General features: G+C 40.6%; 6 protein-coding genes and 2 long non-coding RNA genes across 13 annotated transcripts in view; 6 read left to right on the forward strand and 2 right to left on the reverse strand.

The window, feature by feature from the left end:
- Positions 1–391: 391 nt before the first annotated feature.
- On the forward strand, positions 392–3,876 carry LOC116921568 (serine--tRNA ligase, cytoplasmic). Of its 2 annotated transcripts, XM_032927912.2 has the most exons (11): positions 392–689; positions 761–831; positions 900–1,151; positions 1,307–1,552; positions 1,614–1,778; positions 1,846–1,977; positions 2,045–2,266; positions 2,394–2,583; positions 2,995–3,092; positions 3,181–3,310; positions 3,415–3,876. In XM_032927912.2, exons 1-11 carry the CDS (start codon positions 554–556, stop codon positions 3,492–3,494), a joined length of 1,722 nt encoding a protein of 573 aa, XP_032783803.2. In that variant the 5' UTR covers positions 392–553; the 3' UTR covers positions 3,495–3,876. The 2 variants fall into 2 exon arrangements, with proteins under 2 accessions (XP_032783803.2, XP_032783804.1); XM_032927913.2 differs by lacking the exon at positions 900–1,151 and having other exon boundaries at positions 394–689.
- On the reverse strand, positions 3,743–9,950 carry LOC116921572. 2 transcript variants are annotated; one of them, XM_032927917.2, is made up of 3 exons: positions 9,776–9,950; positions 6,194–6,539; positions 3,743–5,423 (listed from the first exon to the last, which is right to left on the reverse strand). In XM_032927917.2, exons 1-3 carry the CDS (start codon positions 9,948–9,950, stop codon positions 4,490–4,492), a joined length of 1,455 nt encoding a protein of 484 aa, XP_032783808.2. In that variant the 3' UTR covers positions 3,743–4,489. The 2 variants fall into 2 exon arrangements, with proteins under 2 accessions (XP_032783808.2, XP_045028279.1); XM_045172344.1 differs by lacking the exon at positions 9,776–9,950 and having other exon boundaries at positions 6,194–6,546.
- LOC116921626 lies at positions 5,316–10,942 on the forward strand. The gene is made up of 9 exons (XR_006645542.1): positions 5,316–5,457; positions 5,840–6,057; positions 6,165–6,560; positions 7,693–8,142; positions 8,714–9,167; positions 9,243–9,296; positions 9,361–9,572; positions 9,762–10,578; positions 10,767–10,942. It is a non-coding gene; the product is annotated as an uncharacterized LOC116921626 (long non-coding RNA).
- Positions 10,943–11,078: 136 nt separating this feature from the next.
- Positions 11,079–15,462, forward strand: LOC116921598 (proteasome assembly chaperone 2). 2 transcript variants are annotated; one of them, XM_032927956.2, is made up of 13 exons: positions 11,079–11,219; positions 11,302–11,428; positions 11,631–11,838; positions 12,196–12,427; positions 12,580–12,717; positions 12,805–13,029; positions 13,110–13,199; positions 13,338–13,597; positions 14,430–14,595; positions 14,658–14,716; positions 14,779–14,957; positions 15,020–15,130; positions 15,199–15,462. In XM_032927956.2, exons 8-13 carry the CDS (start codon positions 13,532–13,534, stop codon positions 15,395–15,397), a joined length of 780 nt encoding a protein of 259 aa, XP_032783847.2. In that variant the 5' UTR covers positions 11,079–11,219; positions 11,302–11,428; positions 11,631–11,838; positions 12,196–12,427; positions 12,580–12,717; positions 12,805–13,029; positions 13,110–13,199; positions 13,338–13,531; the 3' UTR covers positions 15,398–15,462. The 2 variants fall into 2 exon arrangements, with proteins under 2 accessions (XP_032783847.2, XP_045028293.1); XM_045172358.1 differs by lacking the exons at positions 11,079–11,219; positions 11,302–11,428; positions 11,631–11,838; positions 12,196–12,427 and having other exon boundaries at positions 12,558–12,717.
- A 142-nt stretch (positions 15,463–15,604) lies between these two features.
- On the forward strand, positions 15,605–17,922 carry LOC116921592. The gene is made up of 4 exons (XM_032927946.2): positions 15,605–16,610; positions 16,672–16,872; positions 16,936–17,408; positions 17,478–17,922. Exons 2-4 carry the CDS (start codon positions 16,672–16,674, stop codon positions 17,752–17,754), a joined length of 951 nt encoding a protein of 316 aa, XP_032783837.2. The 5' UTR covers positions 15,605–16,610; the 3' UTR covers positions 17,755–17,922.
- A 137-nt stretch (positions 17,923–18,059) lies between these two features.
- On the forward strand, positions 18,060–21,427 carry LOC116921593. The gene is made up of 6 exons (XM_045172359.1): positions 18,060–18,713; positions 18,785–18,944; positions 19,032–19,951; positions 20,020–20,276; positions 20,458–20,835; positions 20,937–21,427. The coding sequence occupies exons 5-6, from the start codon at positions 20,459–20,461 to the stop codon at positions 21,232–21,234; spliced, it is 675 nt and encodes a 224-aa protein (XP_045028294.1). The 5' UTR covers positions 18,060–18,713; positions 18,785–18,944; positions 19,032–19,951; positions 20,020–20,276; position 20,458; the 3' UTR covers positions 21,235–21,427.
- Positions 21,428–23,237: 1,810 nt separating this feature from the next.
- LOC116921583 overlaps positions 23,238–23,698 on the forward strand; it is a 1,652-nt gene continuing 1,191 nt past the window's right edge. The window contains 3 exon segments of the mRNA XM_032927937.2: positions 23,238–23,258; positions 23,260–23,481; positions 23,550–23,698. The exon segment at positions 23,550–23,698 is cut by the window's right edge and continues 40 nt beyond it. Coding sequence (XP_032783828.2) covers positions 23,241–23,258; positions 23,260–23,481; positions 23,550–23,698 — 389 coding nt within the window. The 5' untranslated portion in view covers positions 23,238–23,240.
- Positions 23,692–23,698, reverse strand: part of LOC116921614 — a 1,800-nt gene continuing 1,793 nt past the window's right edge. For all 3 annotated transcript variants that reach the window (XR_004393451.2, XR_004393452.2, XR_004393450.2), the window contains exon 4: positions 23,692–23,698. This exon is cut by the window's right edge and continues 554 nt beyond it. This is a non-coding gene — a long non-coding RNA (uncharacterized LOC116921614).

A 23,698-nucleotide genomic window follows, 5' to 3' on the forward strand; every position in this document is an offset into this window, starting at 1 on the left:
TAACGTGATGGGATGACCTTTTCAATACTTGGCTGCTGCATTTTGGCTGTCGGAATCCAATGTTTCACCATCGTCTAAAAACGTTTATAGACCATGGTTTCACATCGTGGAGAAACTTCAAGTAATCGAGGCAATTTATTACTGGGTATTCCACAGGAGTGCTGGGAGAACGGTGGTGAATTGTGAAGGCCAAGGCATAATAATCAAAGAATGACTAAATACAGATCTTGACCTTGAAGAGGGGGATATGTTCTTTGGGACAATTTAGGGTGTTACAAAACTAAAAACGTTCTTTTTGTCGGAATTCTCCCGTCAATCGTGATTTTGAACCACCGGCAATACTGACGGATGCCATCTGGTATCAACTTGTCAATATACTCGGTTACTGTTTAGACTTTTTTCGTAACCGACAGTGATCGTCACGCGTGGCCGAAATTTTCGCCGAGTTTGCAGCACTTTTTGTCCGTGAACCGGTTGCATCAGCCATTTGAGGTTTTCTTTCTTCATTAGCTGGGTTATCATAGAAGTTTTGTATAATAAACGAATCTAAAAAATGGTTCTCGATATCGATCTGTTTCGAGCCGACAAGGGCGGGGATCCCGAGAAGATGAGGGAGAACCAAAAGAAAAGATTCAAAGATGTAAAACTTGTAGATTTGATTGTTGAAAAAGACAATCAGTGGAGACAATGTAAGTAGAAAGTCTTGATCTCTGGGCCACATCTGCATTTATACTTAACATTATATTCTATTGTATCACAGTGCGATTCCAATTGGATCAGCTAAATAAGCTGAAGAATTCTGCCAGCAAGGAGATTGGTGAGAAAATGAAGGTAGTCACTCTTTTTCTTTTTCTTGAAATCAAGTGAAATGTGTTGGAAAAATGGTTATCTGACTTCAGCTGGAACGCAAAAAGCCTCCTGTCTCAAAATCAGAATCTCCAGAGGCCAAGGGCCCTTACCAAAATCTGTCAAGTCCCCAAACATTGGAAAATCTGAATTCCCACTTGCAATCTCATAGCTACATCAATGGATACACTCCATGTCATTTGGATGTAGCTATCCATGCTTCGATGCCTAAACCAGTGCTCTCGAGCTACCCACACATAAACCGGTGGTATCATCACATCAGTGCAATAGAAGGTTCTATCCAGGTAATGGGACCGCACAGATTTACTGGTTTTGAGTGTTGAGCATGAATCAATTCTCCCCACTCCCCCCTTTTGTAGCAGCATGTGCATCTTACCTGTATAGTCTTAAAACCTGATTATTCATTTGCTACATGTTTCATCTCAATTACCATATTTAGAAAAAAGAACCTGTAGGTGATGATGTTCTTCCTGATGGGCTTGAATCACTCATGGCTTCGATGAGCCTTACTGGAGAGCAACTAAAACCATTGACGGTCAACCAGATCAAGAAGGTCAGCACACTCATGGATAAAGCCATTGCTGAAACGAACAAGAAATTGGATGAGACGGAAAAGGAAAGGAACGATGGTCTTAGAGAAATGGGCAATCATCTTCATCCCACCGTCCATGTTTGCGATAATGAGGTGCGTCTGTCTGGTTGATAATCAAATCCAGTACTCTTATTGTTTTTTTATTTGTATCTAGGACGAAAATGTGGTGGAGCGAACATTTGGCGATTGCGAAACTCGGAAAAAATACTCACATGTCGACCTTATCCATATGGTTGAGGGTATGGATGCGGAGCGAGGTACCGTGACTGCTGGTGGTCGAGGTTACTACCTTCTCGGTCCCATGGTTTTCTTGGAGCAGGTAAACATGTTGGCATTATTTAAAATTTTCGAAATATTGCACACTACTTTTTTGAATTATTATCTAGGCTTTGATCCAACTAGCACTTAGAATTTTGCAAACCAAGGGCTACATTGCCATGGGAACGCCCTTTTTCATGCGCAAAGACATCATGCAAGATGTCGCTCAGCTCTCGCAGTTTGACGATGAGCTCTACAAGGTTTGCTCATCTTTTTTTTTTATCTTGGTTTTGTTAATTTATTTTTAAAAAAACTTCCGTTATGTAGGTCATCGGTAAAGGCAGCGAAAAGGCTGAAGATAAAGAAGTAGACGAGAAATACTTGATCGCTACCTCGGAACAACCGATCGCCGCCTTCCATCGCGACGAATGGATCAAGGAAACGGAATTGCCCAAACGCTATGCTGGAATCTCGTCTTGCTTCCGTCAGGAAGTGGGTTCTCACGGCCGCGATACCCGCGGCATCTTCCGCGTCCATCAATTCCAAAAGGTGTCTTTTCACTTCCCAGGCTTCTCGACGTACCCTTTCTTTTTTCTTTTTCATTTACCTGACACACGTAGACAGGAAAAAAGATATGAATTGCAACTATTCTTCTTTTGGTTTTGACGTTTCACAGGTGGAACAATTTTGCATCACCTCGCCGCACGATAACTTGTCGTGGCAGATGATGGACGAAATGATTGGCAACGCTGAGGCTTTCTACCAGGCCCTCAACATCCCCTATAGAATTGTCAACATTGTTTCAGGAGCGTTGAACAATGCTGCTGCCAAGAAGCTCGATCTTGAAGCTTGGTTTCCAGGCTCAGGTAAATCCTTATTTTCCTTCTTGCGGTGTCGCATCGTCCTATTTAGTGACGAGTGGAATTATATATCCATTATGACGTGTGTGTCAGCGGTTGATGACCGATAACGCAAAGCGGATCTTTCCCTCCCGCCGGCCCTGAGGCCTTTAGTTTTATCTTTTTTTTCCCTGTTAATTTTTCTTTTATTATTATTATTATGTTCTCAACTAGTGAATAGCGGTGAAAGAATTAAGCCAAACGTGACCGAGTTTTTTGCTTTTATGGTCACGTTAACAATGGCTAATAGGGTGACGCGCTGTTATGAACAGAAATGCCACACCCTTTAACGTTATAAACCTTTGCTTCCTTTTTCTTTCTCATTAAAGAAGAAAAGAAAAAAAGGTTCTTGAACAATTGTATCATGTTGTGGTTCAGGTGCGTTCCGCGAATTGGTCTCGTGCTCAAACTGCCTAGAATATCAGTCACGCCGTTTGCTCATTCGCTACGGTCAGACTAAGAAAATGAACGCCCAGGTAAAACCTTCTTATTTTGTCATTTCCTCCAACTTGGTTGACCATTACATTTCCTATGTTTTTTTGTTTTTTTTAATATTTTAAACAGACGGATTATGTGCACATGCTGAACGCTACGATGTGCGCCACTACTCGCGTTATTTGCGCTATTCTGGAACTAAATCAAACGGAGACTGGAATTAAAATTCCCGAAGTGCTGAAGTCTTTCATGCCTCCTGGTAAACAATCGTTTCACGTCTATGTTTAACGAATTGTTTTGTTTTTTTTTATTGTTGTTGTACAGTCAACTCACGATTTCTCTTTTTTTCTTCTTCTTCTGTAGCGTACGCTGAAGAGATCCCGTTTACTAAACCGGCGCCGATTGACGAAATGGAGTTGAAAAAACAGCAGAAGAAAAAGTAAAGAAACGGCAAACGGACCAAATAAAACGAAGAAAACTGGAATGAACCGTTTCCCGACATCGCCCACGATTTTGTTTGCATTACCCTTTTTTTTGTTGTTGTTGTTGCTATTTCGCTGCGGGGTACTCCTACTATATCCCTGTTCCTTTTCAACTTCACTCCCGTTGGAAAGAAGAATAGCAAACAAAACGGTAGGGTGATGGGGGGGAAAAAAGAAGGCAATTATGCATAGGGCCTATTATTGCCGGATTTGTTTTCTTTCCTATTTTTATTTGGAACACACGTGTGTGTCGATTCACATCATACACAATGAAATGCATAAACGATGGGGGATGGATTGGTATTTTTAAAAAATTAAATAAAATGATGTTGAAAAAGGGAAACACATTCACACGCACACAAAAAAAACACACAGTTGGAAAGAGAGACGGACACGTTTCTTTTGGACAGTCAAAACATGATCACACACTGAAGTTAAAAAAAAAAATTCTATTGTTATTTCTCGTGCACAGGATCACGACACAAGCCAGAGGGCTTCTTTCTTCAGCGGTTTCGTTGAAGAAGGTAAGATCAAGTGGATTGTTGTTGCTGACCTTTGCATCCCGAATAACATTTTTGTTTTTCTTTTCTTATTTATTGCATTTTATTTTTACGTGTTTCGTGTCTTTTCTTTTTTTGTTTTTGTTTTTGTATTTATTTTTTCTTTTTACAGTCATTCAGAAAAAAGAAAATTGGTTGAGCCTTAAGCGAAATAGGAAGAACAAAAATTGAACGAAAATTATAGGAGAAAAAAAAATGTAGAATAAAAGGGGGATAACCACACCTGTAAATTCAGGTGAGTACGTAAAAAGACACATTAATAATCCATCTCCGATTGATCGTAATCATCGAATTAAATTGTTTTGCCAGAAATAGAAACGCGCATTTTCGAAAAGGAATACCGCAACAATTCCGATCCCGCCATTGGTTGAATTTGTGTCCGTCCGAAAACAATTTCTATTGAAAAGCGTAATAGAATACGATGGCCAAAACCACACCCAACGCGATGATACCCAAAATGACCCAAAGGACGACGACATTGCCTTTGCAACAGGCGTTGTAACTGAAAGGCTTGGTGGTGCTCGTCCTGGACGCCGTTTTCGACGCGACATCCGACGGCGGAATCTTGGGCGGTAAAGGCGGCGCATCGTGACGGACGGGCAAAGGTTCCGGCTGTCCGTTTTTACCATTGACCACTAACTGACGACCTTGTCTTTGCATAGTGGCCATTTGCGTTGCTGTTGGCATGGGCGGCAGAGAACCCGGCCCGCTGGATCGCACTTGTCCGTGACGTGTTCTCCTTCCGCCGAGAGATGACGCTGGTGGGCCGTGGATCATGGAAGACGGGGCAGTCATCATGACAAAATGTGTAGGCTGTTCGTGACTGGGCTGTTGCATCACAAACTGATGGGGACCAGCACCCGGATGCGGTAAAGTTCCATAAATGGGTCCGGGCGGCAGCGGAGGCGGCATGATGGCCGGCAGTGGAGTAGCCATGGCCATTTCATGGATGGAAGCTGCCCTTTTCATGGACATACTACTGTAAAGCGGTTGATAAGTTGCAATTGTTCCATGGGGCGTTTGATAATGACCCATCTGCATCTGATGGTGAGCTGGATGAATTCCGGAACCGTGAACTGGACACGGTTCTCCATTCCACGTCGGATTTCCGGCTGCTGCTGCCGCCGCCGCCGCAGCGGCTTGCATTTGAGCTGAATGTGCCATCATTGCCGGATGCATTCCGACTACTCCGTAAATACCGCCGGAGGCCATAACCGGATTATAAATCGCTTGTTGCTGTTGATTGTGATGCTGTTGCAACGGAGTCAACAAGGGCATCGACTGAATCGAGCGCAATGTCCCACTAGTTCCTGGCCGGCTGGTCTGCATTCTAAATGAATCGAGAGAAGAAGACACAAAAAAACGTGAGGAAATGTTTGAAATAATTTTTTTTTTTTTTAAATTCTCAAGTTCAAGTTTATCGGATAACAGGTTTTTCTTGCGTTAGTTGCTGTTTCGTTTGATATTCCTGGGGGGTCGACAGCGTGACAAGCACATTTCTATCTGATTTTATTTTTGTTTTGTTTTTTCATTTTCATTTAGATGTAAAACAACTGAATGGCAAGAGAGTTCTCGATGTTGATTTAAATTTAAAGGGAAAAACAAGAACACGCCCTAACGCGGAAACGAGCTGATTTGAATCTGTGTGCACCGTTTTAAGAATAAAGAGAAAACTTGTAGTCCCGCTAGTTAAACAAAAAACAAACTGATTATTATTTTGTTTCTGTTTTTGATTTTTGCCAGCAGGTTTTGCACGGTCCAGTGAATTATCCATCGGTTGGTTGCATAGATAAAGAAAGAAAAAAAAACAGACCCCCTCTGCTTTCAGAAAAATCATGGCCGCCAAATGGAGTCGACTGGGAGTTCTCTTTTATAAACTACACGCAATACAACCGCATAATAACTGGAAAAGGGAAAAATCCAGTACATTCGGAAGAACGATGTTAACAAGGAAAAAGAAAAAGGTAACTAAGGTATCTATTTCTAGCAATAATATTCCTTTTTTTCTTTTGAAAACAAACAAAACAAACATGTTTACAAGAGAATAAAGGATAACATTTATAACCCGAAGGAAAGAAAAGAGTTGCGTGTGCAAAGTACCTCTCGGCGTCTGTTTCCGTTTCGCTGCTCGAGCCGGTCGTTGTTTCTTGGCTGGAACGCGATGGACGAGCGGACGAGTTGCGGTTACCTGGTCTGCCCCCACCAGCGCCTTCCGCTGCTGGCGTTATTCCGGTGTGGTTGCTAGTTCCTGTCGAGGATGAAGTCGATGCTTTCTTGCCAGCACCACCTCGGGCGGCTGGAACACTGGCGTGCATCCTCTTGCCCGTCTGTTGGCCGCTCTCAGACTGTCGCTGCCCTCTTCCATCTTCCATCGCGGCAGACCGAGCTGACCGTGAACCCAAACTCGGGTGAGAAAAACGATCGGAGCTCGATGACGGTACACCTTCTGTCATCACAAAATCACAAGGTACACATGCATTTTTTTTTTAGTAATCCGCCTTTTTTTCAACTATTCCAGCACGCAACAGCTGAAGAATGTGTAGCCATTCAATTCTTTTTATATTCCCGAACGAATAAGACAGACGGTGGAAATAGCAAAAATGATAGAAGGGGGGGATTTAAAGATCTGTCTGTTGGCAGGAAATAACACATGTTGGGTTTATCATCATCTCATCGCTGGCGGATGGAATTATTGTGGTTCAATGTCCTTAAAAGGCGTAAAAAAAAAAAAAATGGCGCATATTTATAAAAATTTTTTTTTTTTTCGAGAGAGATTTATGATCGTTCATGTCATCGAATAAGGGGGAAAAAATGAGTGCCATAATGATGTTCCAGGGATTTTTTTTCTTTTTCTTTCTTATCGGTGGTCTCAAATTCACGGTCGAATTGATCACATGCCGCTGGGTTGAATATGGACACATTCCTTTTGATGATAAGAAGCTCTCTTTTTACTGGAACGCCGATCGAGATAACTATCGACGGCGTGAAGTGGAACGACTCTATTCTTTTTTTTTCTCAAAACATTATGGAACTTTAGAGTTTTGGTTCACTGGTAAAAACTAAAGCGTGAAAATGCCGGCCAGTCAAAATACCCTGGGATCTTTCATAAATGGAGTTCTACTGTATTTCCAGATCGATTTTTAAACAACAACAACAAAATCCATAGCTGAAGACGATCGACTTTGTTTTCCCTTGTAAAATCCAGGACAGGGGGGAGGTTTTCTTTGTCGTCTTTTCTTTTTTTTTTTTATAAATGATTCTGTCGAAAAAGTTTGTTGTATACATTTCCCCCCCTTTTTCTTCGGTCTACATCTTTAAGAATTTTTTTTTTTCTTTTCTGCTCGTAAATTGTCAGACTTTGAAACGTTCCCCCCTTTGCCCTTTAGCAACATTCCTGTACATGTTTCCAGGTGTAAGTATAGAGGCGAAGAAGTCCATCCAACAAAAGATGGCTCTTTACTTCCTCCTACCTTTCCAGGTAGGGGGTCCACAAAATAAAACTTTCTTTTCGATTCTTAGTTCGAATTTTTTTTTTTTTTATATACATTTCAAACCCCCCTTTTTTTTCCCCTATTCTTTTTTTTTTTTTAAATATACAGGCGCATCTTCTTGAAAATTTTTTTTGTGTTCTTCTACATGCTGGACACACCGTCATCATCATCTGGCCGGGAGGTAAACCCTCAGCTTTAAATTTAAAAAAAACGTTGTAACCAAAAAAAGAAAATTTACATATTTTTGCTCTTTGCTCTGATGGCACCGAAGCAAAGAAAAAAAAAAAGATAAGAAAATGGACATGGCAAGGAAATTAATTTTTGGGGGTTTGGAGGGGTTGGTCAAATATACCGCCCACTCTGCCCCCAGTCTGAAATGTGTCCAGACAAATAACAACACGAGAACAACGTCAAAGGAATATGTTAATGACAAGAGACCAGGTCATTTGTTTATCGTTCAGACCAATCCATCAGAGTTTCCGTCCCTTCAACCGTCTCAGGTGCCAATATCATCCGATATAGAAAATGATAAACAATCGCCAACACACAAAAAATAAGGTGAGATTTTTTTTTGTTGTTGTTGTTTTGTTTTGTGAAAAGAGAGACTGTCTTTTAAAGGGAGGGGAATTCCGGTTGAAAGGTATCCGGCGAAAGAATGTTGTTATTCGAATGCACGTGAAAACGAAGCCTCTCGTGTGTCAGCTGGGGGAGATGTTAAATTATTTTTCTTCAAAAAGATTTTCCCACATCAAATTCTATACTCTTCCTTGTATTGGGGAAAGGGAAAGTCACGTGATACGAACCTCCCACGCTGGTTAAAAAAAAAAAAAGAATGAAAATTCATTTCGTTTAAATAATCGCCGCAGGTGTGTTGCTTTTGAATGTTACGACGATAACATGTAAAGAGCAACAGACGCGTAGTCTACACACATTGATGTAACTAAAAACCTATAACAATATGCAAAGTAGCCCTGAAGCTATTGAACGAGAAGGAAAGGCTCATCTCACATTTTCTTCTTCTTGTCTGTGCACATCTTTCTTTTTACACGTCGGCACTTGCACGCATAACACACGTCTTCTAAAATTCGTTTTTTGTTTTTTTCTTTCTCCACCTTCACGCTTGAGCCAGGTGGCGAAAAGGTGTGCATTCCCGTCCGCCCGTGTAGTCCCGAAAAAAACAACACAAGTGGCTGAGCTCCTCAAGTCCAAGGCCACATGATCACGCAGACAAGTTACGTGTGGCTTTCTTCCCTGACATTTCAGGAATGTTTTCTTTTTTTTAATTCCTTGGAATGATTCAAGAAGGGAAAACGATGTGTGAAAAAACAAGTTTTCATCCGTTGAAAATTGGCTTTTTTTCCCTTACTAACTTTCAAATTAAACTTTGATTTTAAAAAAGAAATAGATTTCCGTTGGCTCCGTTCTTTAAAAAAAAACAAACCATAAATGCGAGAGAATCCGCCCCCACACAACAATACGAGAATTTACGATGGGCCCATCTCTTTCCAGTAATGCCGCTCTTCTTCCAAGGTTGAATAAATTAAATGCTACTACGGAAAAGAAGAAAATCACGTCTTTTGCCGGTGGGGAAGAATGTGATCATTTTTGTTTTTTTGTTTTTTTTCTTCACATTTTTCATTCTTTGTTGGTCTGACCAGGAAACTTCAAAAAGAGCACCGATGGGTTCGTCGAGTTCGGATTTGCCAGTAAAAGTATCGATGAGAGTATTTATCTAAATCCTCTTTAAAATATCTTTCTTCTTTCTTTTTCTTGCAGCTCACAAAACAAAACAGAACAAACTATGCAGCAAATTGCCCAAAGTGTTCCAGGCAACAGCAAAAAAAAAATGTCAAGTAAACAAGAAATCTGCACTAATTCAAGGATGAAGAAATCAAAGGGAAAAAAAACGAGTTTCTCCAGAGAGAGATATAAATGGGCATGGATACCAACTAAAGGTGAAATATACACCTGCACATATTACGCTAAAGGTAACACATCCATTTAAAAAAGAAAAAAGGAAAAAAGGTTCGTTGTTTGCGTGGAACTAATGTAAATTATCCCGGGCGCAGAGGGGGGTTACCAAAACATTGTTTTTCTGTTGCCAATAATTGGGAAATGAAATGGCATCATTGTCTTTTTTTCCCTTTTATTTCTTTTTCTTTTTATTTGTTGATTAGAAAGCCATTTTTACCTGGATATCTCTCGTGGAAATTGGATTGATTGTTACTGCTGCCGCTGTGCTGATAATTGAAATCGCGGTGTTGCCAGGCTAGTGGCGTGCGTGAATCCAAGTCGACACGGTCGTTGGAACTGCTTTGACGGGATCGTTCCCGCTCTCGTTCACGACGATCCATTCGTCGCTCCATTCACGCAACGGCCCAAATCTTTCCTTTCCGGACTGACACGTGATTGCGCACTACAATGTCTTGTTCTTCTTTTGGCGCAGCAGCAGAAACCAACACATCCGCTCTCGACCGGAACTGCCGGACGTTGGGAAGGAGAAGAAAAAAACTGTTACTTTGTGTGATGATAGCCACACCACCACTCTTGGCTGAACGTATCGAAACCGGTTGTGTGCGGTTTTTCTTCTTTCTCGTGCTGGCGAAAGATAACGAGAAAAAAATCTTTGACATTAGCAGCACCACGATATTTCAAGAAAAAAAAAAATTTTTTTAAAATAAAATAATGGAGAGCTCCGTTCCGATCCGCTTCAGAGTGTCGACTGGCTGTGGTGGCCCTGGTCGACTTCCTTCTCTTTGCTCCCCTCACCAAAAAAAGCTCAGCTATTGCTCTCGCATTTTCCCACCTTTCTTACCCATTCTGTTATTCCCACCAGGTAAGGAACTGTGGAAGACATCCAAAATGGCCGCCGTCTACCTAGTACTGCATACATTTTGTATTTCTTTTCAAAGAAGAAGAAGAAGAAGAAGAAAACCTTCCCTCTGGCGGAATTCAAGTCCCTACCCTTTTTGCCTGTTGGAGTCATCGACCTGTGTAAGTTTAAGCCTTTCTTTCTTCCTTATTTTCGCTTGTTTGCAGCGGGTGCACCGTGTGGGACAAAATTCTCGGTCCCAGGAAGTCGCATTGGGGGCTTATATACCATTCAATATTTGAATACGCATCTTAGCTCTTTCTTTTTTTCTTTTTTTCTTTTTTTTTGAAAAAACATTTTTTTTACACAGAGAAAACAAAAGACAATCACGCGGTTCCCAGTACACACAATGTCGCAGCCAACAATTCCGGGATCTGGGTGATGGTAATAAATACATTTTTCATTGGTTTTAGCGAACGAAAAACAATTGGATGCCGCTGCGCGATGAAGTCAGGTGACATAATGTTGCGCTTTTTCTTTTTTTTTTTTTTTCTTAAAAAGAGTAGGGACTCATCTTCAAAATTCTTCACCTGGAACAAAAATAATTATAACTCCCCCACCCCCCTTTTTTTTTTTTTGTAGATCTTTGTCCTCGTAATAACGTTGGTTTTTTCATCTTAAAAAACAACAAAAAACAGTTGAAAATCTAAATGGGTCCCCCCCCCCCCAACAATTGAAACATTGTCCACATCAAATTGTCCATGAAACCAAAAGCAATGCTAAAGGGGACACACTGAGATAGTGTAATACACTGAGTGTGTAGGTACGTACTACCCCGTGATGAGATTAATTTGGGTTATCTAATGGAGAAACAAAAAAAAACCCGCATCTTTCTCTTTTTTTAGGGCAGACAGCAGAGTGCGGTTTTTTTATTATTCGCTAGCGATCGCAGCAGCTCTTGCAAGTTACCTTTTAAAAGAGACCTGGAGGCGCAATCTACGTGGAACTACCTCCCACAAGTTCTAAAGGCTGGTCAGTAAAGCACCCCACCTATGCGCCATTTTCTCGTGTAATTTTGTTTTTCTTTTTTTTTTTCAATTTCATTTCGTTCAGTTGACGACTACTCATTTTTTCCGCCCATCTTTCTTTTTATCGCATAAACTCCGCCTTGCCGTGTTCATTTTGCTTTCCATTTTTTTTTCGTTTTATTTTTATGCCTCTTCGGACCTTGAAGGGTGCGGTCGGTTTTACACCGGGCGAAAGCCAAAACTCACGGCAAGTGGCAATCCAGTGGAAGAGAAATGGCAAACGGAGAACAACAACAGCGAAAACAAAATGGCAATCATCACAATGTTCACCAGACGCTGCTCGATCCATCATTGGACTGACGTAGGGGACACGGTGCTGCGTGTTGAAAAGATGGGAGCGGCCGGCATATTAAAGTATTTATTTTCATTTCAATTTTCTTATTCTCGCGTTGACCAAGCACCGCTCAACTCTCACGTAATTTTTTATTATTTTTTTATGGGAACTAAATTTTCATGGCCACATCGACCGAAGGGAATTTCCTTTAGGATTAAAAAAAAAATTGGCAAATTTTTTTATTTGCTTATTTTTCACTCACTCACGCAAGTCAGTAATTTTTTATACCTTAAAAAAAAGAAAAAATCGGGAGTTCTATAAAAAAAATCAGTTACAATGGGAAAACTATAGTTCCGGTGAACAAACAACGCATAACTGAAGTGAATAGACTATGAATAATTCCTAACCGTAAGTCTTACCGGTTTCTGCGATCATAGGCGACATGCAACCGACGCGGAATTAGTGCTACGTCATGCGCATCTATACAACACACACACACACATGCTGGACGAGGAAATCTTTTCGATCGTTTTCAAAAAAAAATAAAAATAAAAATTCTTCGTTGGTGATCTTCATCTATTCTACCAACGGCTTTCCAGTTTGATTTGACCGTTCGGAAGAAAACAAGTTCAATCACCCGAAAGCACAGCGATGTTGTTGTTGCAACAGGTATCAAATGGTTCGAAACAATAAGACTCTTATGACATCCGAGACAATTTCATGCCTTTGGTTGTGTCTCTATTTTTTTGTTTTTTTACAAAGTAGGACATGGCACGGGTATGTAGAGTACATAAGAACAAAAATGTGTTTTTACTGCCTAGGGTATAACAACTCAGCTGGAGTACATATAACTGTCAGTGGGGGCGCGAGGATGGATAGAGATCAACAGAGCACATCGAATAACCGACATGTTTCGAATTCGCTATCCATAGCGGTCTAGACTCTTCGTCATTATTGTGGTAATTATTAGGTGTAAGCATAGTGTTCTAAGAGTTTTCTATTGTTTTACTTTTATTTTTATTATTTTTGTTTTCTGTGTTTTCCAGCTTGATGACGCAATGTTGTTTGCTGCGAGAAAAAAAATCTTTTGATTGATCCGCACGATCCATCAGCCAGTCAGCCAGGCCTGGGCGCATAAGAAATCTGTTTTAATCAAAAGGACACACCGTTAAAAGCGCAACAACACAATCGCTTTTGGGATTTATAATGAATGTTTGGAACGCATGAGTTCATTCGCAACCGCTTGGAAATTAAGCTGCTTTCTTATCTGAGTAATGAGAAAACGCTTATCAAATTTTTTGTTGTTTTCGCATTGTCTCATTGGGTAATATTTCATGGTATTCTTTCCTAGGTGAACAAGAAGAAGAAACTCTAACCTACATGTTCTGTTTCCTATACAATTGTGGGAGGGGGAAGGGGAGGAACGGTGATGATATGACAGGTGTACCCAGCGGGATTATTCTTATTTATGTTCTGTGACCACCCACCCCACTTGTGGAGAGGGCTAGAAAGTCGCATGACTTGTGTTTGTTTAATTGTAGTAATTCACGGATGCTTGTCTATTGAACCTTTCATTCAGGTCTCGCTACACGCAAAAAATGTATCAAATTGCGCTGAAGAAAATTGGGATGCTATTCGGACATCTAGTGGTGATAAAAAGAACTAGAAAGAAGATCTTTTAAAAAGCAGACGTCTTTACCAACAATTCCGCCAGTCACTCTTGCTTTCAAGTTAGTCTCATCAACAACCGAACTTCAAAGTATCATCTAGAAAATGTTCGTTTTCTTGAAGGACAAGTCGATCGAATGGTCTTCTCTACAAGACTACACCTTCATTCTGGTAACATTGTGATAGCTATTTATAAGCCCGTTTGCCGTGAATGAGCTAAAACGCGAAACAGGGTTATGCAAATCTGAATAGAAAATGGATGAACTTAGCAGAAATGATGAGTGCTTTACTTTTAACCGAAAAAGATTTATATTGAATACGGCGGTGAGCCTTCTTTTGTTGTGCAGGAGTAATTTTTGTAATCAAAGACATTTTATTTTGCAATCGAAAGTTTTACCAAATAATTTGAATAGTAGCCATCTGGGGACCAGAAAAAGAATTATTCTATTGGAACCTCGGGAACTGTCAAAAGTAAAATTCAATATAATTGTAATATATCAGAATGTAAAGCATTCATAGTTGAAAACTCGAAATGCCGTTCCTTTCCATGTACGAAAAGTGTGAAAATTCGTTCCAAAGTCCATAACCCGAATGATATGATCCAAAACTACTAGTCTTTCAGCTGGGTATGTGGCGCATATCTGTAATCCTGCTTCTGGGAGGCTTGGTGTAGTGGATGGCTTGAGGCTGGGAGTCCTGTTGGATCGTCGCTTGCGTTGAACAGGTGTCCGCACTAAGCTTGGCATTAACATGGATCGGTTGGAAGAATCCGGCAGATCCAGGTTATCTAAGGAGGAGCGAATCGGGCCAGGAGGGAAACCTAGCAGCCAAAAGTTCCCGTGTCGGGCAGTAGTGGGATCGCGCCCGTGAGTAGGCGCCTTTCAGCAGCCCAGCCAATAAAGTCACACCTACATCTTTTTTCATTTTTTTTCGCGTAGATTTTCATGTATTTACTATCCTGACTATTTTATTGTATGTTAAAAGTTTTTATTTGAATTTTCAGCCAGCAGTTTCTGTCGGGAATATTGGCCAGCTTTCGGTGGACTTGCTCATCAGCTCGCTGCGCTGCGACAAGCTTGCTAAGGTAGATCATCCCATATTTGTGCCTGTAGTTGGTAGCGATCCATATGATGACATTCGTGAGCAAGGCCTCATGACGGCAGCAGAACGTAATTAATTTCACAAATGTTGTGTTTGGGTTGTTTTACTAACGCTTTTGAGTTTATTGTAGTGTACATCAGCAAAGAGAAGAAATTGGTGATTTTACAAATACGTGGACTTCTCATCAAGGTGATAAACAAACCATGAACTAAGACATATAAACTAACTACATCATTTGAATGCTTTTCAAGGAATTCTGTGCCGATTTTTTGGCCAAGCTAGTGGACTGGATGAAGAAATGCTCCTTTACCAAGACTATTCTTTTGTCCAGCCTGTACAATTACGAACGAGTTGATTCTCAACTTACCGGCTCGCCTTTTCGTTATACGATCACTTCCTCTGTGAAGTCGACAGTTGAAGAGGAATTAAAGTAAAAGGAAAAAAAAAGGCTTGTTTCTATTATTTAAACTAACATTCATTAAATGATTGTAGAAATTTGCAGTGGTCTGCCTTAGAAACTCGCCGTTCGGTTTGGAAAGAGGGAACCGAAGAAATTCTTTTCTTCCCCGGTGGGGGATATACGAACATGCTGAATAAATTATGGTATTAATGTTATTTACAAATTTTTTTTTTTTTCTGTAAATAACTGTTAACTTTTTTTCACTCTCCAGTGGCAAAATGAACATTCCATTGGTAACTCTTCTTATATTTTGCGCCGAGGGCGACAACATACCAGGAGTCTTGCTGATAACTGGTCATCTAAATCGATGGCTGAATTTTGTACCAATGGCCAACGATACTCCGGGCTGGAAGTTTCCTGCTTCTTGGAAATTATTCTTTGGTGCTCCACCACCCTTGACCATGTATTGATGAAACCTTAAATAACCACAAGGCAAAAGGAGTAAAACAATAAAAAGATGCAATTGGCGGGGAAATTTCTTTCAACTGAATAGTTGTCTACGTAGTAAGTTATGCCATAAGAAATATTACCCTTAAACTAATCAATTTGCATTTAAGAAATAGAATTCTAACTTTCGATTCAACAGTCTTAATAACATCGCACTAGGACCAGGTAGAAGTAAACTCTGAGCCCCGAAAAGGTACAGGTTTTCAAAAACAGTTTTCCTTAAAAGCAAATTCAGTTGTGGATGCGTCATAGACTCGCATTGGCTTCGTTGGTTCAGCAACTCAGCAAGTGCGTTTTTACGTTCATCTTTTCAATGGGAACTCTTTGTTTATCAGAGATTCAATTGAAAAGTACACGAACAACAGTGGAAATTTAGCTGGCCTGTCGAGAGAAGGATATTTAATGTTCATTTTCGCGACTCCGAGAGAAAAGTTTTGTTTTGTCCTTGATGACAATGGGTTTCATGACCCTCCTCGAATTATTGTCTTCCACGTGTTTGGTTAGACTACTCTATTCCCTTTTGATTTTTCTAGATTTTAAAAGAGGATTACGTGCCTGCAGCTGGGAGGGGGGGAATCACCTACTTGATTATGGCAATTTTTTACGCGTCCAATTCAAGACTCGCAACGTCCTCCATGGCCTTTTTTTTTTTACGTTTAAACGCAGAAGACAAATCGAGATGTACTCTGTTCAATGGAAGTTGGTTCAGTCATCCGTAGCTACTGGCAATCAAGGTACATTTAAACAAAGGTTTTTTTAAAGGCTCAAACAACGTAGAGCCTCTATAAAGACCAAGCCCTGACACAACAATTAGTTCAAAATGAATGTACCATCGGCACTGGTCCTCTCAGACAAGCGATTGCTCATTGCCTCTCATTTCTAAGGCACGTAAATAGTTTTCTATTCGAAACAGCATTTCTGGAAATTTCAAACGTGCTCAATGAAGGGAAATTCAATTTTTTAATGTCGACAAGTACTTACAATTGGACTCGATGAGTTATGGAATTCATTAGATTTGTCCTCTTCAGGGGCATCCAGCCATCGCAATATTTATCACGAATTCAAACAAAAGCTTAAAAATAGCTGAAATGGTAGGGTATATAAGGGTAACTCTTCCTTTCAGTTTGGTACACTCGAACAATAGAGAAGTACGTCTGAATTCCTCCTCTCAAAAAGGTAACCATTTACAATTCACAAAGTTTTTTAAATTTTAATGAATTTTCTTTAATGGTAATAGATGAAGTGCTACCTGATGATCCTGATGTCTGCTCTCTTCGTCATCTCGAAGCAGCAAAGGCATGGAGAACTGATGTGGCTGTCTCCTTACAGTCCATCGCAGCTCGTTCTTAATAATTATCAACGTTCGCAGTTCTATGATCCTGTTGAAACTGACGTGCCTTACTTCCGCTTTTCCAGACCTACCATCATTGGTGCACAAGTAAATTATATTAAAAGTATTTTCCGAAAACCTGCTAATTTAATTGACGAAAATGATTGTTAGAACGATGAAGACGAGTCTAGCAGACAGTTTTCCGATCAGCATCTGTTTGCGGGCGTTCAGGATCCAGTCGTGTATTTACCTGAGCAGCTGGATCAGCAAAGTGAAGACGAAAAATCAGGACGATTCATACCTGTGATGGTTCAGCAGTCTACACCTAACCGAAATCAAATGGCCAACATCATCCAGCCAAGATTTAAGAATTACAAATCTTATTTTCAGGATTCCTCATCAGGCGACCTAGCACAGAAACGCTTTTATGTTAACTCCGACTCAACTTACAATCCACTGTTGAGAACTGTCACCTTAAGAGTTACATCAACATGCACTTCTCTGAGTCTCGTATCGTGTATTCCGGCCGCCAGTCTTCCTGCCGCCCCTGTGCCAGCGTGTCGCCGTAAACGCAATAATGAGGTCGATCAATCAGCAGATGAAGACGAGACACAGTTCCCGATTAACCCCACAGTAGTCGAAAGGTAAGTTTTAAATATAATTTAGCTTTCATAAGAAGGGCTACATGCTAGTTGATATTCGTACATGTACAGTGTCACACCGACTGCGCAGCCGTTGCCAGCTGTCCCTAACGATTCCATCCAAACTCCTTCCATTGAGATGATTTCATCGAAGGAAGAAGACGCTAACACCGATCAGTTTGTGGCTCAATTGGAGAAACAGGAGAGAAAAGCGAAATTTCTTCACTGGAAAAATTACTTTACATCGACGACAACAACCAGTTGGGTGGTGGTATCGAGCACACTCACGCAGACCTTTGTTCCAGCTGTGGCATTGGCTTGCCTACCACCGGGTTTTCTTGTTTGCTAAAAATTGACCCCTCTCCAACGAGCAATTATTTAATCCAGCAATCCTTTTTAGTCTGCATCGTACCCGATATATTATTACGCAATGGCTGAAGTATTTAACAACCTGTCATGCTTTTCTTCTTAGACGTAGAGCGGTAATTCAGGCCGCCAATAAAACTGATGAAGCATTGAAGACCGTACATCTATTCGAAAATAAGAAATGCAGCAGTCTGAGCTACGGTTGGAGTTAGAATACCTGGTGCTTGTAACGGGAAGCAAGTGATGGATTTCGTTTTCCTTTTGAGACTCCAAAACATGTCTTTGAAATTTCTAACAAGAGGCAATCGAATGTCACAATCGACTAAATCAATTCCCGCTTGCCAGGATGTTGGTAAGTTGCCCTGTAGTGTTAAAACGTGCTCATCGGAATTTAGAACAGGTGGATGTGCGCGCAGTCGCCTTGTAGATGTTGTGACGCATGCAAAAATCGCAGAAACAATTCCAGGTGAGAGTCACCAAAGGACCCATCGAACAGGACACACCAATCAAGAAGTCTTTGCCTAACAAAAATCCGGCGATGCACAAAGCCGAATGGGCAAGATAATCTTGGAGGATATGATGAAGATTGCCCTCGACCTCCAGTCAGTTCAAATTTAAATATCTTTTGTTTTTAGGCAAACATATCTCTGGGATACAAGGCCATATTTTCGTTTCCAGTATCGGACAAGTGGTGCAACGACTCGGCTTGCTGTCCTACAGGATCAATTATCAAGATACAACAAGATCATTTAGCTGCAGCGCACGTTTATGACGATAGAACGTAAGATCCAACAAGTAAGTGATTCAAAATCTTCTTCACGCACTAGGACTAGTAAACGTGAGACGGTTGTACGCAGAATAGGACATTGGAATTTGAATAGTTAGGGATTTATCAGCATTCTTACCATAATATAGTAGCTGTGCTATTACAACAGGTTAAAGGTATGCTTTTACTATAGAAATTACTAAAAATAATGCCTCTGTCCTTACTTATATTCATTTAACATTTGTAGGGAATAATGGCCAAGTAGTGTTCCTGCGTGGCCAAAGAAAGTGGCACAAAATGGAGAAGCCGACTGGACAGAAATAAAACGAAAATTCGTCAGCTTGCTCACAGTTCTCGTGGTAAAATGATGACCCAACAGGACTTACCTGTCAGCATTCGGTAGCAAGGTGAGTTTGGATCTTCAGGTTCGTGTTAGATTCATTAACATGCAATTCTCGCATATTTACGTTCCATTCCGTTCCTGTTCCTTTCAGGCTCTGGACGAGGAAACTGACTACATTTTTCACGTAAAAAGATGTCAAAGAATCGCAGTAAGTACTTTTTTCATTGAAAACTATACACGCGTTCACTCAGCGTGCTCCTCAGACGAAAGTCTATACAGCATCTTGAGGATGGGGAAGTTTGCGATGTCTACCGTTTATAATATAAGCAAATGGATGAAGGATTTAGGTTTTAGCCATTTTGTTTCTTAACTGCTATTGTTCTTTGCACGAGCAATGGCACTTAATTCAATTCGTGTGAGTAACCGATTAATTTCGACTATTTCTACGCTCCCTTAGTCCGGAAGCAATTTGTTACCTTGTCCGCTATCGCCGTGTAAGACCTACCTAAGAAATATGTACGAAACAACACAAGAAAGGAGAAGGGACCAAGAATCATCGAGACCGAGCTAAGGGAAGGTTGACGTTTTGGAAACTTATGTTCGTTATAGTTGATATACTACAGCGGTATGCTAGTCATTTTGTTTGCTCGAGTGGAGAGCTGTAAAAGAAAAAAGACTATCGTGCGCTTTTGTCTACCAGATGCTCGTCGTACTGTATGTCGATTGTCGAATTGCCATGCTCGATGGAACAAAAACTGGTGCATGTTCTTTTTCAAACAATTTCGCAGTCCAATAGCAATTAGTCTATCTACTGTACAAAGAAAATTATGTATTGCGAATTCATCGTAAATCTCGCACACTCCGTCAGGTACGTCACGATAAAGCTGCCAGTGACACTTTCAAGGGCATTTAGTTCTATTGCCTCCATTGAATTTGACCATACTAATCGTAGGTATATAAGAAAACGATTCACCCTTTCTTTTCATCGCAGTACATAGCACCAATTATTTGTGACACGATACAAACACTCTGCGAAGAAGCAATCTCTTTTCGATCATCCAATTATTTAAGGTAATACATTTTAAAAATTCATTGTGTTTTATTACTATCAAGTTAACTCTGAATTTGCTTTACTGAAGGTTTAAAGATGAAAATCTTCTTGGGTACAATGGTTCTAGTGTCGGCCGTCCTATCCATCTACCCTCAACACTTCCATCAGCACTCGTTTGGCCAGAATCAACGGTGGTTGCCGTATTACCAACTGCCACGCACAGAATTTCGGTATGGTTATGAGTATCAGCCAACGGCGTTACTGAATTACGACCCTGTTTCAGCTAACCTCCCATCCTTCCGATACTCGTACGCTGTGAATACGCCTACCACATTCTTCCGTAAAGTAAGTGATTAATTTTGATTACAGTAACAAACTGTATAAGTGATCTTTAGGCAGCTTCTTGTTGCTGGTTTTTTTCGATTTTTACACTGAAAATAGTGTTATATAGCATGTATGGATAACTTGTATAGCCATAGCTCCGTTCTTAAAAAATTTCGCCTATTGTAATGTATTTTTACGATAGTATGAAGGACTGGGTCCAGGCAACCAGGATGAGCAAGAGAATTGGGTTCGTGTGTTGCCAATGGTTGGTTACCGATACAAGAACAATGCAAATAAAGAGGTTGATGTCAAGCCCAGGATTAAAAGCTCCGACAAGAAAGAAGGACAAGAAGCCCGTTCTGTTTTATTTCAACTCGGATTCTTCTATGAATCCATTCTTGAAAACTGTTACGCTAAAAGTAACTTCGACTTGCACGTCTCTAAGTATCATATCATGCATTCCTGCGGCCAATCTTCCCGATGCACCCGTTCCGATTTGCCGTCGTAGGCGTGACATTGAAATGAATCATCCAGATGAAGACAGAATGCAGTTTTCAGTCAATCCTTCTAATGTCCAACCGTGAGTTTTTGTTTGTTTGTTTTTTGTTTTTTTTATTGCACTTGTGTTCTAAAATTTTAAGTACTTACTGTTAAGCGACAGCCTTTACATTGTGTGTATAGCGTTGTGCCTACCGCGGTGCCATGGCCAGCTGTCCCTCGTGATTCCGCCCAAATTTCGTCAGTTGATGTGACTTCATCAAAAGAAGTGGAGATCAACAACTCTAAATTGAGCGGGATTTCGACCCAATTTGAGGAGCCCGACAGGGAGGCTAGATTTCTTTGGAAACATCAGTTCACGTCAACTACGACAACCAGTTGGTCGGTCGTCTCCAGTACACTTACCCAGACGTTTGTTCCAGCCGCTGACTTTGATTGCTTGCCACCCTGGTTATGTTGTCTGCTAATGCGTTCTATTTGAAATTTGACGGTTAATCGGAGGTTTCGCAAACTATTTTATCCCAACTAATGAAATCCCTGTTTAATTTCTCCTTAAGACTTGTATCTAAACTAGGTCAATGGGTTCCGTTCTTTAATTTCCAACCTTACCATAATGCATGTCATTGTGTGTAAATTGGAGAATTAATGAAACATAAACTGAAAGTATTAAGGAACTCGCTGGTTCGAAGAAACGGGGTTCTTACCACACTATAGGTTGTTCCAGTTTTCTAACCCTTGCAGAGCTCAACCCCTCTTTGCAGCAAGAGTGAAATCAGCATCACCAAACTCGGAATAGCTTTCAAAAATTTACGGCCTTAAACTCTGTCGCAATCGACAAATATTCAGGTTTTCCAGCTTGTGCTCTTTATTCTTTTCCTTTCAAGGTAAATCATAAATTACGTTTCAAAAAAATATTGATTTACTTCGCAATTTTCTTTTTTACAGTGTCTAGATGCAGGATTCAGTGTTACACAACACCCGCACGTACCACGCAGATGTAAAGCGGAGGATACTTCGTTTGTGGTTGTACTCTCTGTTCTCAATTGGGTAATGCCAAACTCCAGAAAGACACGGTTAACTTTTTCTCGTCTTATTCAATTCAAACTTAATTACTAGAAACTTTGCTCATAAAACACTAACTTTCAAATGAGACGAATTTTAATTCAAGTGTAATTTTACTCCGTTGCAACGCAGTTTCCGAATACGAATTCTGCTGTCGGAGGAAACTACCGGTCGCTATCAAAGGGTACCAAGCACTAACTTCGTCATCTGGACAGACGGCCAGTGTCATGTTTTCCACTTGGACCGTTCACGCGCAGTGGAATTAATCTTCATTTACCTACGCAGTATGTACCACAATTCAATGCAAGTTTCTTTTCCTAGTTCAGTCAACGAACTTTTTATTCATCTGGTCGTTAACAAATTTTCTTTGCGATGCGATAGCGTATGGCAGGTTAATTCATCTATTGTTTATTTGGTTTTGTTGGTTTTTGCCGACCTTAAACTATAAACCGTCAGCCCGCAATGAAAAAGAAATAACCTCAGAATCAATTGTAGCATTGTTTAGGCACGACCCCCCAAGATTCGTACATTTGCTTTTCAATCGAATCTTTAAATAGCATCGTGAGTTTGTCGTTTCAAATAGTACCTATAGTTTTTTATAAACGTTCCGTAAATCGGAGGTTCCTATTTCCTATTTTTTTTGCTAAAGCCAAGTGTTTTTCACGTTGTGAACGTTAAGGTTGCGCTACACCTGTTTCACGTGAGGCCTGATTTATTTTCGAAATTTTCACGTCTCATTAGCCGAGAAGTACCCGTTCACCTTTCTTGCCATCCGCCGTAGTATTAGTGAAAATAATACATCCGAAAAAAAGAAACAAATACGGGGGGATTCATCCAAGCCCGGAAAGTCGATATTTTGGAAATTTATGTAGGATGTACGCCGTCAGCAGCGTTTTTTTACTTATTACTGTCTTTGGTCGTATTGAAACTACTGTGTGCGAAAGCCTACCACCGAGCGGACGACCTCCCGAGGAGACCGCTCTGAAGAACTATAAATAAGGCATTCAATGACAGAGAACAGAACCCTCTCAATGCTATAAATACTCATTTAAAGTAAGTGTATGATATAAGCCCCTCGTATTGCAGACACTGCAATTGTACATTTCACACCTATATGGACATTAAGGCAGTAAAGCTGTCAGTGTCATTTTCAAGGACGGTTACGTCTGGACACATTACTCAGCATTACGGAAACGTAGAATCGTTGCTATATAAGAAACCAATCAAGACTTGATTTCATTGCAGTGCTCAGCAGCAACTACTTGCGATACCATCGCTCGGTTTTGCGTTCTTCTTCTGGTCCGTGCCATCGTATATTTAAGGTAAGCCCATCATTTTATAATAAAGCAAATAAGTTTTTAGTGTTTAGAGGTTATAAGAGTAACCACTGTTTGTTTTTTTTTTTTGGGTAGAAGCGTAACAAAGATGAAATTCGTCTTCGGCTTTCATTTTGTTGGTATCAGCCCTGGTAGCCATCTCCCCTCAACAATTCCATCAGCAAAGAACAGGACAACAATGGTTGTCACAGTATCACCAGCTACCAAGAACTTTCCTCTATAATCAACGTCAACCAGCAGCGTCTCTTTACTACGAGCCTGTCGATGCAAATATCCCATTCTTCCGTTATTCAAGACCTAACATTCAACCCGCACTTATCTATCCGCAGGTAAAATTTTATTTCTTTAGTTTCAGAGTTAAATTGTGTACTTGTTGCATCATCGACCCCTGTTTTAGAATGAGGAGGGAAGCTATCAAGGTGCATTCGACGGAATCCCTCAGTATTACATCGACAACAAGCAAAGCGTTCAGCAGAAGAACCAGGACCTGCTGTTGAAGCAGGTGGGCCAAGATAACGAAGAGAAAAAAGCGTTTACGGTCTTTCC

The sequence above is a fragment of the Daphnia magna genome, linkage group LG4, assembly GCF_020631705.1.
Source record: "Daphnia magna isolate NIES linkage group LG4, ASM2063170v1.1, whole genome shotgun sequence".
Classification (NCBI taxonomy): Eukaryota; Metazoa; Arthropoda; class Branchiopoda; order Diplostraca; family Daphniidae; genus Daphnia; species Daphnia magna.